We start from the raw sequence: 17,425 nt of genomic DNA on the forward strand, positions 1-17,425 counted from the left end.
GAAGACATATATTTTTAATGTACTCCGTATATATATTTACATATGTATATATGTAGTAAATATGTAACTACATACAGAACACATTTAAGTATGCACCGATTGCAGTGCTGTGTGATAGTGAATAACCAAAATAACTCACTTCTAACTCCAGCGCGCGGTCGGTCGTCTATTGGAGGGCGTTGAAGATTTGCTTCTTCTGCTGTGGCTATAAATCTTCGCTGCCGCCTAGTCGCGCACATGTTGGCGGTTGCTGCAACGAATGTCAATGTGGTTGGTTCTACTGCTGCTAATTTTAGATGCACTTAAATATTTTTGCTGCCCATTTTCGAAGTAATCTCTCAGTGTTTGTTGTCATTATTTGTTGTCTTTTTAGTACTTTTTTTGTTGCATGACAGTATTTTTAATAGATTTTTGAGAAAATATTGTACTAAAACAATTTTTGGGTAGTAAAAAGTGCAGCCTTCAGTAGAAGTCTGTGTATTAATGTATGATGAACAGAGTTAAAGCGCTAAGGTCAAAAATATGTGAAAATCTGTGTTTTTTTTTTGGAAGATAATGTTTTTGTTTTGTGTATATAGTAAGGTTTTCGGATAGTTTCAGCGTCTTTATGGCATTTTATACAGCATACAAATGTACTAAGTCTCGTTATATTTAGATAATATGTCAAAGGTGAAATACTTTCGATTATTCCATTCTATAATTTTAGTAGTTTTGGGAAATATATTCTCAATACCGTTTGGAAAGGAAATTTTTTATTATATGTGCACCTCAAAACGCTACAAAAAGGTTAACCAATTCGTTTCCTCACAGGTTTGGTCAAACCATATTGATTTCCAAAAACAAATGTATATAAAAAAATATTTTTTATTAACAAATATAAATTTAATCCGGTGTATGCTTTTCCAGTAGTTTTTAATAATAATTAATAAAAAATTAAAAGAAAATTAAAGATTGCTTAAACAGTTAGATGCATAAATACTAAACTCTATACTTTATAGTATTTTCCTTAAAAAAAAAAAAATGGCCTCAAATCCCAGCAAAAAGTTTGCTTATGCAATGATTGCTTTGTTGCACGTATCGCATCATATGGTGAATGCTCCTGATATGCAATTTTTGCTACATTTCTTTGCACTCCAAAAAGTTTTCTTATGCTGTTTTTGTACTCCTTTATATTTTTATTTATTTAGTGCAGTCATATGCAATTTTTGCCTTTTCAAACCTTTTCTTAGCATCTATCCTTTTGGCCACAGGCCAAGTCGAGATACGCTTTTAAAATTTTCATGAATATTTTAAGTAATAAAAAAATAACAAAAATTTGCTTTGTTTGCATTTTCTTAGACCTCCGGTCATTTCAGATTTATTACAGTATGTTCGAATATTATGCAATCAAATCGATTTTACTCATTCCTTACTTATGTGCATAGACTTATTTTTCAATTTGCTCGATGCGCGCATCTAATTCATATATTATTCATATTCATAATAGAAACTCATATTTTGCTTCGGTTTGGTTTTGATTTCAAAATTTTCACATAACAACAACCCTTAAATTTGGATTTCCACCACCGCAGCAAGTTTAAAAAAATCAGAGAATCAAGCATCCCTTACGAGCATGTGATTCAATTACAAACATCAAAGTGCAAATAAAAAACTTGGCTTTTCCATTAGTAAACAAATATGGAAATAATAAGAAGGATGGAAATGCAGTATGAAGGAAGGTGATATATACTGTACATATGCATACATAGACACATTAAAAATAATGTTTGAAACTAGGAAAATGCATAACATCATATAGATAATCCAAGAATCAACTGTCTCAAAAACCACATAGTACTCTAATCTACCTCTGATTTCATTGAAGCCATGCTTACTTAACCATACTCTTTATAATATCTACTCTTGTAGACATGTAATATCTCCATATATGATTATTAGTACATGAAAATATCATTATCCTCTCCTAGCAGACATTATACATAGGAATTAGTGTTTGTTCTTCCCATATTTATTACTCCTCAGTGTAAGATTACATAGCTCTCCATACACTGCTTTTAATTCCCTTGATATCTACATAAGTCGAGTCTGTCACACCACCGATATTAATTGAAGCACAAATCTGACTGCATTTGGTTTGTTTGCTTCCGATTTTCCCACCACCACTTTTCACGCTTCTCATCATAGAATAATATCTTTCAACCGCACATTAGTTGCGCCGTCATTGCTCATTATTCCCAAACCTTTATTGCGCACTTATAATAGGTTATAAATACGGTTGCTGAACATAATACAAACTATAGATGATCACAATTAGGGGGGTGAAACAATACTCAATACCATACCTTACCCTATAAAACTAGAGTTACTTGCTGAGAACAGATGGATGCACCCTATACCGATCGTATCGAGGCGCAAGTCAAATACGAAGTTAAGTGCGATTGGAATGTAGTTGAATGTTTGCTAAACTGCGCTCAGTTCCCACGAACTCTCCCACTGAAGGTGTGGAAATCCATCGATTTATTATGAACACGACTTTACTAGGGATTAGTGTGCTGCTGATTCCCACTTTTTCTTGTTTTTAGTTCTTCAAACAGAGTTGTGTGTGGAAAGAAAGTTCTCACAGTAGTTCTGTGATTTCAAGTGGATCATATTTCTCTAAAATCTAGGAATATCGATTGTGTATTAATGCAATGATAAAAAAAAATGCTTCATAATCACTCTAAATCTAAATCTAAATGGAATCCGGATAAAAAAGAACTATATTAAGAGTATATTTTCTTTCTTTTATTGATCGTTTTAAACCAGTTCTTACTATCAATGACATCAGTTTGAGTACCCTAGTATCTTCCAGCTTATCGAATGAGTTAATCATAAACTTAATTTATCGAATAAATCATTCCCCACGACGGTCTTGAACTAGTTAACTAGTATGCCTAGATATCAATAAACATATGAACATTTTGACTTCCCTTCCAACTCTACTCCTCTCAACCAAACCAGCTACACTCAACACACACTATAAATATAAATTTATCAGCAACACAAATCTCAAATCTCAGCATAGTTAACTTTTAATAGAATAAAACCCAACTAACTGGCGCATAAAAGCGAATAGATTATTAGAATAGAATTGATAGGCACCGTATGACAATAGGGACACAAGTTGTTATTGTCAAGTACCTAACGGCCGATAGAGTTGCCGCACAGCAAACAAGCAAGCAACGTACCAGCACACCCGGCGGTGAAAGCCGCAACACAACTTTCATTGTTCAATGAATGGGGTTTTTGTGGCATGCAACGACCATTCAACAACGGTTGACACCAGGAGACCGTAACGACGCACCGCCATCATCTCGTATGCATATGAATATGAATTATAAATTGTAATGCGACACGTTGCGAACGTGTGCAAAGTGTAGTAAGCATGCTCGCTGCTGTGACGTTATTAAAAGCCATAGACTGACATATATGTAGAATAAAGCCGCACAGGAAGGTGCATAAATCTGATGCGTTAGGCACCGTAGGTACGTTATATTATATTATAAAAATATAAGTGTGTTTGCATTGTTGTAGTGAGCTACAGGGAACTTGTCGGTGCAACAAACCTTTTTATGCATATTTAAGCAACAATACCGGCACGTGCAACGTGTGGCAAATCTTTTTTTTTTGGCTTTTACTCCGTTGTTATGACACTTTTTATTTATTTTTCCTTTAGCGCACAAGCAGACAGCGTTTTTTTAGTTCTTGTGAAGCAAAGGTTTTTCGGCAACTTTTTTAGCACGTCGCTATAAAGCTATTGTTGTTGCCTTGTCGCAATTTCATGCGTCACTGATACGCTAAGGTCAGCTCTTTGTTATGAGGAAGTAGAAAAAGTTACAGTTCGTACTGTTTAAATAAAATATTTTGATTGTGTGTAAAATTATGCATTGTAGAAACTATACATTTTGGGTCGCAATGAAATTGGAAACAGGATATTATTTCGGCTAAAGAATTTTTCTAAAAAAAAAATACAATAACCCCTTCTTAAATACACAAAGTCAATATAAAATTGTTGCTTAAGATGTTTAGCAAGCTTTAGTATGGACAAAAACCTGTAGAGAAGCAATAAATTTTGTCAGTTAACCCTTAGGTGAAGACATTGGCATAAGCCGTCAAATCAAGTATGAATTATTGTTTCTCTGCTTCAGTAAAAACATTCAATATCTAGAAATCCATTCAGTTTAAGGGGGTATTCTGGTCTAGAAGCATGAATTTTAGGCATTTTTTAAACTGAGATAAAAAAAATGAAAACATGTTTACTATAAATTTTTTTATACGTTTTTTATTGACATTTTAATAATATAAAAAAAAATTGAAAAAAACCAAAATTCGTCGAGATACGGGCCGGTGGAGTGGGGGCTTCAAAAAAAACGGTTGACATGATTTCAACCCTTGTAAAAATCTAAAACACAAAAAACAAGAAGATTCTTCATTAGTAAGGATGTCGTTATCGGGTTGACCATTTTCAAAAAATAATAATACCTACTAACAAAATGGCGTCGACTTGAAAAAAATTTTTTTTATCCGCTTTTTTCGACCTTTTCGAATTTTTTAAAAATACTTCAAATCAAAAAAAAATCCGAGGCAGACACGATAGAGTATTGTATAAATAAGATATATTCCAAATTTCAGATATCTTCCAAATGAATCGGTTCAGTAGAACTTGAGATATCATGTCAACCACCTCAAAAAAAGTTTCGAGTTTCGAGAAAAACGCGTTTAAAGTTTAAGAGACCGCTCGGCCGGCTCGGACGCCACGTCACAAATTCGGCTGTTTCTCCGAAAATAAGTCGAATTTTGAAAAATCCTTCCAAGGTCATATTTTTGAAAGTATAAACTTTGCAAAAAAAATCGATTTTTTTCAGAATCCTAGACCAGAATATCCTCTCAAGTTATTCTAATATCAGGTCTATAACTTCCAAGGCAAACTAGTCTTTCAATTGTGTTTTCTTGGGACTATTTCATTAAAAGATCTTCAATAATAGGATTAATGATAAATACTGAAACAAATTGGATTGAAATGATATATAAACAAACTAACTAAATTAACTGAAGATTTTGTGTGGAAATACATTTCACATAAATCGATCGCATTCAATTGCTTAAAATAATTGACAAGGCTTGGGCTTTCGTGAGTTCTGAAAGACTACCATCTACACTGAGATGACGGTAGTCGGTACTGGTTAGGGGTTTATTAGCTCAAAGAATACTGTAAGAAATGTTTTCTACTTACCTAAGATTTTAAGGTCTAACGCTATCGTAAGAGAATTTGTACTTATCCTAGTGAATAGCAACAAAGTATTCTAACGTTCAGAAGAAGATTACTTTCTTAATTTGTACTCGTAAATACCAGTAAAATGCCACAAAGTGTTTAAGCATCGAAATTTAATATGCGTCCATAAAAATTACAAGAGAGTTAAATGTGAAAGGTAAAAATGAAAGCACACAGCTTCATTTCCTCTGAACTGAATGCAAGACTTTGGTCAAACAGCGCAGAGTTTCTTACTAAACTTACACTTCTTCACTACTGCTATATACTTAAATATACATGTATACATACATATATGTAAAAGTAAATATATATGAACATATTTTGTATCTATGTATATTCATCTCACTTGTCGTGCGACAACTTCCTCTTCTCTATTACCAAGTTGACACTTTTTATCTTGCATTTATGAGCGTATAAAACCTGCATTAGCATGATAAAATTGTAGCAAGTACATGCATACATACTTACATAAATACATACATAAGTACACCAACTTCTTTGTGGAGCTAGAGACAATTGTTTGCTCGCGCTGCCATGGCGCGTGTTTGGTCACACAAAGTTGAAAACGAAGTTGTAGACAGTCAGTCAGTCAGCTAGTCAAAGTATCTACAAAACAATAACAAATGCCCTTCCATGTCTACCACTCACTTCCTGCACCTGCGTCCCGCTGTCACTGCACTCCACTTGCATTTATGATGGCTTCCTTTCATTTGGTATAAACACGAGTTCCTTTTAGACGCGCCAATTGTTGTTTGCTTTCCCTACAAACACACACACCACACATTACATGTATAGCTGCCCACATTGTAGTGAAGTGTGTCTTTCAGTGACTTTCACACATGCGCACACATACATATGTATATGCAAATGGAAAACCAAAAACATATGTATCACTTTAGGGACAGACGCAATGTTGGCATCTCATCACCTGAGCACGCTAAGCACACTGAGTGAGGCAGATGAAGTGGCTGTGTCGCCTCAGCGCCTCAACGCGCTTACTTTTATCCAGTTCGTGTTTGTTTACAACACCAAGGATATGCTGGCGTGCCCGGTTGCTTGATCGAGGTGCTGCGAGTTGCTTGAGTGCAGTCGCTTTTAGTAGCACCTCTAAGTATGTGAGTAGATGATGCTCGAGTGTGCATAGTGCGCGCGGCAAGTGGGACGAGTTGTGTGCGAATCTGGAGTAGACCGCGGTACTTGTGGCGCTGTTGCTGTGTGCACTGCTGAGTGCTCAAGTGAAAGGAGTGGTGTTTTTGTTTTTGAAGAATGTCACAAAGTGCTTAAGTATGAATTGTAGTTGAGAATGCATTTTTAGTCCATACATAGTGTATTGTAAATGGTTTAAGAAATCATAAAGTATGAGAAGTATATATTTGTGATTTTTACTTTTAAAAGTTCAACGCATAGAATTCATAATAAAGCTTTCTATCCGTTGTTTTTTAAGTCCAAGAAAATTACTAAGATTTTTTTGTTGCAGAAAAACTTCTTTTTTCGACAGTTTTCTCTATGAGTTCATCATTTAAAAAAAAAATAATAATAATAAATTCATCTGAGAATAGCTTGCAGATCTTATGACAAAAATATACAGCTATATTTTGAAATTTTTCGGAAAATAATCATTACTCCTTTAGGTATTACATTGCATTTCGAATTATGAAATCTAATCGGAAATCCCCTTATGTCAACTATTATCCCTTCACGTGACTTCTTACATTGGAGCCCGTTCAACGGAAGTATAATTCTTCTCAAATACATTGAAGATCAGAAGAATTGTTGTAATCGATATTTAGACTCTCTCTAAAGATGAGGTTATAAAATAATTCATCAAGGACAAAGATTATACTCAACAGCCTAAACTATAAAATAAATAAAAGCCGGTACAAGTCCTCTTCAGTTCCCTCTAATCTATTTTGAAGCCTTAAGGAGTTTTATCTAACGTTACCTAACCTATTTCTTCCATTTCAATTAACATAACCTATAAACCCACTACCTTTATAGTTAAACCAATCGTAAAAAGTAACGCTGGAAAATTGCATAGATCATAAAAACTGTTAACTTGCCAACATTTAACTTTCACTTAATCAATTTTCATATTTACAAGCTTTGCTTGCCATCAAATTATCGCTCAACCTTTGCACCCACTCCAAACATGAATAGCGGCAGTAGAACAACAACATTGCAGTCAAGCTCCTCAACCATGCACTTCGCCAGAAAGCAACTGGCTGAAATTGCATTTAATTTCGTTAAATGGACTTTTGGCTATAAAAAGTAAAATTAGCCACACAACGCTCACGCCAACATGCCGAACACACACTGATGTGCAACACCAACAACAAAAACATGAAAATGAAATTGGTAAAGAAGGCGGTTGAAAAATATGCAAACAAGCAGGCAATCAGCGAGTTGGCTTACTCGTGGCATGCAACATACGCTCCACAACTGTCAACTCGACAACGGTGGTATGACTACAACAATAACTAAGCAAGCCATGCATATTAAAGCAATAAAAATGAAAAATTCACAGCAACAATAGAAAAAACAAGAGTTAAACGTCTCCATTCAAGTTGCAAGTAATTTATGTACAGCGTTGTTGCTGCAAAACTGCATAAGTTCAACATTTATGCCACCAAACGCCACTTCAACAAGACGCTTAAAAGCATTTTGTCCAACATTATCCCCCCTTGCCGCCGCCAGACTATTGTTAAGTTAAACAACGTACGTCCAGTCGCTCTTGTGGCATGTTGTTGTTTAGTTGGCAGTAATAGTGAAAAGTCGCTGATTTAATCATGCAACATCTTTTGAGCAACATGTGGGACGTATACTTGTTGTTTGTTGTTGATAGGTGAGTGCTGTGTTAGTATGTGTTAACGGCATTATTATAAGTGATAGTTTTTTGAGTAGGTGTTGAATGTTTGATAATAAGCGTAATTACCGCGCCATTGATGTGTCGTGCGAAAAATGTTGCTAGAAGGTGTAGTAATGTATGCAGCCGCTAGTGCAACAGTGAGTTGTTGAAAAAGTTGCGGCGCACCTAAAACTATTAAATGGCGCGTATGTAGGCACTTTCAAGTGATTAAGTGTCGTGTTTCGATCAGCGCGGACAATAGCGCTTTAATTGTTGCAGAGGTGTTAGCGATTATAATTTTTTAAATTGTGTTGTTGTTGTATTTATATGAAGACGTGGCAGGGAGGCGATAATACCATCCATTTATTTTTAGTCTATGGCTGGATGTAATTTCCATTTTCTTTTGAATTCTTCTTTCTAAGTTAGGGTCTACGAAGTTTTCTAGAAAAATAAAGTGATTTAGAAGGGTCTAGAACTTAGAACCAAAGCTCTCCTAATATTATATAATCCTAATAGTTATAGGTCTACAACTTTGCTTCCGCCATTTTTTTTTGTAAATTTCATTTTTTTTTTCGTATAAAAACGTGTACAAATGTTGATGAGCCTCAGCCGCACTTTTCTTGGAATTAAAAAAGAAAAGCAAAATTTCCCGCAAATGTCGAGAATTCGGCTCAAAAAGTGACATTTTCAGTTGAGAATTAGATTGGGATGCAAAAAGATCTCTACAAATATTTTGTTGGGTTAATGTTGACACAAATGGCCAAGATCGATTTAAAAAATCGATTTAATCGACCAGTGCTTGACCCTAGAGACACCTATTGGAAAACGGCGAAAGCAAAATTGTAGACCGAATACTTTGTCAGTATTTTTTCAAATGAAACTAAATTATGGAAATAAAAATAATTAAATAGAATACAAAAATCATAAAGTTAGCATATTCCATTTTAAAAACTATTTTCTGCAACATTTTCTTAATTGACCTTAAAGCAAGTACCCAAAAATTTAATTTAATATCAACAAAGTGAGCATAAAATAATAAAGACTTTAAAAGTAAACTGTCTACAAAATGTCAAAAGAGACATAAAAAATTATTTTTTCAGACAACAGCAACAGCAAATACGTATCTTTAATAAAATAAAACTCGAGAAAGCAGCGCTTATGGCACACAACTAATATTTGCTGCGCGAAAAGTAAGCAAAGAAAATGTAGACAGTTGCGTATTAATTTCAGTACAGAGCTAGAGCAATAAATCTTCATGAAAATAACAGTAAAAAATTTAAAAAAAAGTTCCCCTGAAAACGTCAAAAAGACACAGCCTTGTCAAACAACATGTTGCGGCAACATGCATGTATATAAACATATAGCTATTGTATATAACTTTGTATAAGCGCACAAATCTTTGGCGTCAACAAGCCAAAACAACGCTCTTTATCTAAGTAGTAACGCTGGCATCTAAGTAGTCGCGCAATTATATCACGCGCTGTATGAAGTGAAGAAAGATTACTTTATTTGCGTTGAGTTACAAGCTGTTTGTGACTGTTGTGTATGTAAACAATGCCACACAACAACAACAAAAGCATTCTTACTCGGCAGCTATACCAAAAGAGCTTGCCAGGACATTCCTTGCTACCCTACTACTCCTACAATCGCCGCCACACCTCCACGTCTTACGCAGATGGCATTGACTTTGTCGCCACACACATACAAATAAACACATTAACGGTTGAGAAGAAGCTAAGCAGCAGCAAAAGGTGGCACAAAAAAAGTCGCAATGAAACAAAAGTAATTGTAAATTTTGCCGCAGACGCTGTCCTAAACACACACAAACTCAAATGCACCGCCAAGCAGTCAAAAGCTGCTTACAGCAAGGCGCGCGAAGTTTACATTTCCGCGGCGCGTCTCGATTTCGTACTCACACCGAGTTTGCTTCCTGCACTCGTCGCTTGTTAATAGCGAAATCTAATATCGTTTTCGCCAAACAGTTCGCAATTTGCTTTTACTGTTTGTTATCCTTTTACTTCAATGCCACAGCAGCTGCTGTTCGGAGCAAGGAGCTTGTCGTTTGCCACAAAGTCTCCTTTCCTTGGTTGTGTCTGTGTGTGCGTTTATTTAATAAGACAAAACAAGTACTTAATTTGTTTATGCTTTTTTTTGGCTTTTCTTTTCGGCAATAAAAAGTTTAAATTGAAAGCAATTTGCGCTCTTTTTATTTCTAATTTTCTTCATTTATTCCTTGTGGAATGTTTTTGTGATGAATGGGTCTATGCACTGGCATTTACATTGTTGTATATGGAAGTGTTGGCGTAAAATTTATGTTTTTTAATTTGTGTTGAAAAGTCGATTTTGCTGCTTTTAATTATAACTCGATAGGAAATTTTGTCTCGAAGTTGGAGACAGATGTTAGATGATTCTGGAAAATCTTAACGATGGAGATTGTGACTTCATGTTTCCTACAACATTGCCCTTTATTTTCTAGAGAGCATTTTTCATCCCTCTCGAGGTTTTATAGAGTTGATCTCTCAAATATATTATATCACAAACTTTCAAAATATAATATATATAATACTCTCGGATACCCTCTGTAATGTCTGAAATAGTGCAGAACTCATAATTCTACTTCTTTATACCAAAAGACGATATACTTTTCAAAGCCATTTTTTAAATTGAGAAGTGCGATCAATAATTTCTGCCCACAATAATTGCATAAAGCATTAGCCAAAATCCGGTTGAAGTAAGTTCTAGAGATTATGTGGAGATCGCCCTATACTTGTGTTTCTGTATTCATTTATACCGATCTACTTTCTATACCATTCGTTTATTATATTCGAGTCGTTTATTAAATAATACGAGCTGCAGAGCTAAATAGAGAAGGTACAATTTTCTATGAAAGTGTACAGCTGCTGGCTGGATAAGGAATCGAAGCGTATGGTGGTGAACGAGGACAAGGCGAAATATCTCCTGTCATCAAACAAACAGCTCCCACGTCACTGTTGACAGTCATAACTTTGAAGATGTAGATAATTTCCTGTACCTAGGCACCAGCATTAACACCAATAATAATGTCAGACTTGAAATCCAACGCAGAATCACTCTTTCCAACATGTGCTACTATGGACTGAGTAGGCAATTGAATTGAGAGGACTTTACTCTCTCGACGAACAAAAATCAAACTCTACAAGTCGCTCATTATTCCCGTCCTGATGTATGGTGCAGAACGGTGGATGGTGTCAACATCCGTTGAGACGGTACTAGGAGTTTTCGAGAGAAAGGTTATGAGGAAGATTTATGGTCCTATTTACATTGGCAACGGCGAATACCGCAGACGATGGAATGATGAGCTGTATGTGCTATTCGACGACATAGACATAGTTCAGCGAATAAAAAGACAGCGACTACGCTGGCTAGGTCATGTTGTTCGAATGAACGAAAGTGCTCCAGCTCTGAAAGTGTTCGATGGTGGAAGCCGATGAAGAAGGAGGCCTCCACTCCGATGGAAGGACCAGGTGGAGAAGGACCGTATTCACTTGGTATTACCAATTGGGACAAACTGCCAAAAAGAGAAATGCGTGGCGCGCTATTGTGGACTCGGCTATAACCGCATAAGCGGTGTCTACGCCAGTCAAGAAGAAGAAAAAGAATGGTGAATATATATCTTCCTTACTACCCGACAATCAAAAGACTCTGCCACTTTTAAAATGTCAGCAAACCTGTGATTGATGTCCTGTAATGCATACTACAGTCTTTCTTCTACAAAATCAAAGTCTATAAATAAACTGAACAAAACATTTCCTTAATAAAATAAAAATATCATATTACTCAATCATTACCTCAACGTAATTTTCCCTTTGACGCGTTGCGCCACAAATCATTTAAAAATGTCTTTGACCTCGCACATATGCAACGTGTCGGGCTTCGTTCAAAGCCACAAATCGTGGAATATTTTTGCGCTATGAAATAAATGTCACCGCTATTTGCATGTGCATGCGTATTTATGCGGCGTATGTGCATGCCAACGTGCATATTTCAATTTAATGAAGACGCAAGAAAGGTGCTGCAGCAAAAGCTTCTGTATCCACGCCCGCACCAACGACGACTGCTCCAAGCCGAAAAGCGAAAACACTCGACTGCCTTTGTGTGCTCCGGATTCACTGAGCCGCGCTGCAATGGTTCGTTGCCTGCTAACTGCCACTTCGTGACGCACGCTGGTGTGTGTGTATGTGAGTTGGCATTTTGTTGCATTTGCATTTGGCGACATTTCAACATTTCCGCACGTTTTCTATTTATGTGAAATTGCACAACTTCCAGTCGGGAAAAAGAGAAAATGCTAAATAGAAGAACAGGCTTTCAACTCCAGACAGTGAAACAAAGCAGACGCCACATGCAGCAGTAGCAGGCGTGCAACAGTAGCAAGTAGTTGGCAAAAGTGGTAGGAAGGAACCGTAAAATATTTATGTGAATATGCAACATTATTTTTGACTTCCGTCAGCAGCACAACTCCTTACAACGTTGCAACCAATTTCTATTGCTGTTGTAGTTGTTGCACGTGCATTCATCAATGTTGCAGCCACTATTTACTGCAACGCCAACGTCTAAGTGCAGTCCAAAATGGCAACTCACTAAGTAATGATTCTGTCACATTTGTTTATGGCAATGCTTGGCTTGCAGCGCTGTCGTTGAGCACAAATAAAATAGCTGTAGTCACAAACACACACACACAGGCGCACATGCAATTAAATGCCACTACACACATGTTTATGCAGCAAACATAGCTTTATTTACAGTGAGTGCAAAAAGTCTGCATATAAACAAATGTATCGGTTGACGTTCTACAACAAGTGGCAACATAGTGTTGCAGAACTAAACTGATGTGTGTGTGTGTGTGTGGGTGTTGTTGTGCTCACATATATTTTCTCATTACCCACCGCATGCATTTTGAGTTGCTACTAGGGATGCAAACGATGTATCGATGTTTTTGAAACATCGTTGTTTTCGTCAAAATGCATCGATATTAGCCATCGATGTCTCGAATCTAAAAACATCGATGCATCGATGTAACTTTCAACGATGTTTTATGTCGCTGTTTTCTATAAAAATTTGACTTCACACCTTCACTCTTTTTCGGGTATTAACTCGAAACCCTCTATTTGGATACGCTTTACAATTCTGCGGTTGCTTTTATGATTCATTTATACAATTTAATTCTAGCGTAGGCTACTGCGTTAGATCAGAGATTAAAATTACTGCATTTTATGGATGATACGGCTAAAAGAAATGCTGTTTTTTTTGTTTCATAAAAGTTCAAAGAATCTCGCTGATACAACGGTATATTCGGATGAGTGTGAAACAGAATACTCGTTTGATATTAGGAACCAGAATATACATTTGGTTCACCAAAAGGTGAAATGTAAGCTGTCAAATTTATCTACACTTACAGGGACGGAAGGTTGAAGATAAAATGTATCTCGGCTGTTACCCCTACCAATCAGAAGCCAATAGAGTTTGGGTTGACATGAATGCTGTGTTTCCGGAGTTGTATAAATAGGCTTATTAATATTTACACATTGTGGCCACTTCAGTGCCGAGTAAACGACCGTTTTCTAAACCCAGGTCAACTATCACGCAGAAGTAAAATCGAAAAGAAATGACAGTGAAAAAACTTTCCATGTCGTTGTTTTGAAATTCTGTTATTTATTGAGAAAAAACTTTAACAGACATATAATGATTAGTGAAATTAAATATATCAACATAAGACGTACAACATTTCATTTATTTATACTATTATTTTTGCTTCTGTATCCCTTAGCTTTTCGCATTTAATTTAAAATAAGTAAAAAAAGTTCAAAAAATACATCGATGTTTCGATGTATCGATGTTTTAATGGCCGATGTTTTTGATTTCGATGGGTTTTGGAGAAACATCGATACATCGAACAATCGATGTTTCATTTCACGATGTTTGCATCCCTAGTTGCTACGCGCTTATTGCATCTGTATTCCCCTAACTTGTCTACTAATTTGCCATAATTTAATGTCTTTAATGCGTGTGTGGGAATTTTGTTTATCATCGTCATTGAAAATTTGAATGAAAAGTAGCACAGTTGTGAAGCTGCTTGGATATTTGGAAGGACATTGTGTATTTTAGCTTCGATCCCTTTCTTTTTAAATATATATAAATTATATAGATACCCTATGAATAAGAACTGATAAAAAGAGATAAGTCTGAACTTCACTCGCTCTGAATGTGAACCTCACCAAAAACTACTTAGATTCAATACAAGATCTTATATAAGGGTTTTCAATAAGAGTGCTACGAAAGTTAAAGTGAAAGTACATTCGATGTCATTACGTATAGAACTCGATTTCTTTTGCATGGCCACCACGGACACGCTTGCAGAAGTCCAAATGCTGAACCCAATTTTTCGACGGTTTTCAAGCATAAATCTGCCGATCGTCGCTGGCTTGACGTAGCCCCACAGGAAATAGTTTAACGGGTTCAAATCGCACGATCGAGTCGGTCAATTGACTGGCCCATTTCGTGATATAACACGTTCACCAAACTTGGTTATCAATAAATCGATTTTGACATTCGCTGTGTGGCTTGTGGTGCCGTCCTGTTGGATCCACATATTGTTCAAGTCCGTATCATGCAATTCCGGCCAAAAATATTCGGTTATCATTGAGCTGTAGCGATTCCCATTCACAGTAACGTGCCTGTCGTGATCATCATGGAAAAAGTAATGATAAATTGGACATACCGCTCTTAAATGTTGAGTCCACTGACTCTGAATTTTAAAATACTACTCTTGTTACTATTTTCTTACCTTCAAATTAGTGTTCCACTTGTTCATTAGCGTATATGTATATTGTAGCCATAACAACTATTCGTTGCAAGTTTAATGCAAGATGTTACTAATTTGTTTATTCAATTAAATAATGCTAAAATTTTAGTACTATATTTCTATAACCCTTCTACAACGTACAAAAAACTGAATATACAACTCTTGTTTCTATATTCTTCTGTTAAAGTTAGTGTTCCACTTGTCCAATAGCATATATATTACTCAATTTGCATAAAATTGAATAAAGTTTAATGCAATATTGTTCGAATTTGTTCAATCAACTAAATAATATTATTTTTTTGGATATAAATAATAGCAAATTCTACTTTTATCAGCTCAAACACTAAACTTAATATTGTTAGCAGAACTTTCCTCACTTTGACTCATACTTTGTTCAATGGACGCATTTTTCACAGCACCAACAATATTCAATTTAAAAAAATAATGTTGAAAACACAGTTTAAAATTACCACTTGCCGGATTTGCGTCACAAAAATCACCTTTTGACAAGCAACTGCGGTTAATGTTCCCTTAATACGCGCGTAATAAAATAACTTCGTATAACAACTATGTTAACGAATTCCAAATTATTCTTGCAGCTGCTTTGCCGCTTTTTCCTGTTAAAACATTAACATTTTATTGCATACATAAGCAGTTTTCAATAATAAACAACACACGCTTATAATAATCCACAATTTTGCTCGATTTAAGAAAATTTCCAACTGAATGACGCAAATGCAGCGCGATATCAATTAACCTCTTTAAAAGTGTTTTGGTAAAAGTTTTAATTTTTCACTAAAATTTGTTGTTAATTTGAAGTGCGCACACGCCCTTACACACATAAATATTTATAATTTTTTATTTTTATTTTTTTCATTTTCACTTGCGAGCTTTCGCTCTACAACTGTCGAACCCTTTTTTTGCACACCTTTTGTTTGAACTCAACACATTCCCTTACTCAATAAACGCTTCGGTGATTGTTTTTGCTTGCGTGCGCTCAAGAATAAAAAGCCCGTAATTGCGGTATTAGGCAGCAGGTTTGCGCATTGCCGCAGCGCAGCGAATTTGCATAATTTCGTAATTTTCGCACAAAACCGCATGCCGGCATATAAGTATCAGTATTTTTACAGCTAATGAATGCATTCACACAGTGGAGCGCATGCAAATTGGCAGCAAAAGTAGAGAGCAGCGCGCATCGCACCAGCACCGGAGCGCAATAAGCCAGCGAAGGCAACACGAGTGCACTGCAAGCTCATTGTGAATTGAATTGTAATAAAATCCTCGTAAATTTTTTAACTGTCAACAGAGCATTGCGCTGGTGCATGCCAAGAAACACACTCGCAACACATTACATAAGCGATTAAACGATAAGATGGGGTATGACACACACAGTCATATATATAAACATATTTGTGTGCTTAAAATTAGTTTGAATACGCTGGAAATGAAATATTTATGAAATTATAAAGAATTTATGTGCAATCCATTAAATTATTACAATGGCAGCGTGCGCACCTTAATAACGCTTAAAATACTTAAATATTTATAAAAATATGTAATCATATGTAAAATACCAGCAATAATTTAATTTAATGACAGAATCCTTAATTTCATGCAAAATTTTAAATTTTTACTTTATTCTTTTTCTTGCAGACAAATACCCACCGCTTACTCCAAGGCCAATGGCGGCACAGCCATACCGCTGCCCGCCACTGTTATGGTGCAACGCCGTTGCCCACCGGACAAAGTACGACCACTGCCACCGACACCCAATCACACGCCATGTAAGTTGAAAGAAATTGTCACTTTTATTTGAAAAAAGCTTAAGTCGAGTTAAGTTAGTTTCAATATTATGGTATAAACAGTGCTAAAATGCAACAACTCGTTAGAATTTTATTAGAATTTATAAAATCTGTTTAGATAAGTCATACGTATTCATTTGGAACTAAACCACTACCACTCTTCAGCTAAAATGTTCTAGAATTAGATTTCTTCATTGAGAGAAACCCGTCATGTAGAAAATAGGTCACAAATAGCACTGATAAAGGTCACACACTCCAGAAGTGCTCAGGGGGCCAACATACATGGGTGTATTACATTTCAGAAAAATCTGAAACGTAAAAAGTTCTGGGCAGTACCGGGTTAATTAATACCCAAAAGAACGATGACTAGTGTTCTTTAAAAAATATTTTGAAACTAATTTCCATTACCCATCAAATTAATTATCGACAAAAGTAGTCGTAATCCAGTTCAACGCTTTTCAGTAGCTCTTAACCTGCTGTCATCACATTGGGTCATAGAGACCTTAAAATAGAAATAGTCTTCTTTGAACTTAATTTGCAAATTACCAGCAATTGGTGCACAAAATATTAATTCACATAGTCTCTCTGCGCGTTTATTAGCAATCCCTAACAAAATACAATATTAATTT

At 35.7% G+C, this 17,425-nt stretch overlaps 1 protein-coding gene across 9 annotated transcripts in view; it reads left to right on the forward strand.

The window, feature by feature from the left end:
• Nucleotides 1–17,425, forward strand: part of LOC105212050 (protein sickie) — a 333,362-nt gene that overhangs the window by 194,203 nt on the left and 121,734 nt on the right. For 8 of the 9 annotated variants that reach the window (XM_029040072.2, XM_029040074.2, XM_054227850.1 and 5 more), the window contains one exon: nt 16,648–16,778. In XM_029040072.2, the coding sequence (XP_028895905.2) occupies nt 16,648–16,778 (131 nt within the window). Of the gene's footprint in view, nt 1–16,143; nt 16,372–16,647; nt 16,779–17,425 lie in introns of those variants that run through there. The other variant, XM_011183803.2, reaches the window with a different exon arrangement.

This window comes from Zeugodacus cucurbitae, chromosome 3 (genome assembly GCF_028554725.1).
Source record: "Zeugodacus cucurbitae isolate PBARC_wt_2022May chromosome 3, idZeuCucr1.2, whole genome shotgun sequence".
Taxonomy (NCBI): Eukaryota; Metazoa; Arthropoda; class Insecta; order Diptera; family Tephritidae; genus Zeugodacus; species Zeugodacus cucurbitae.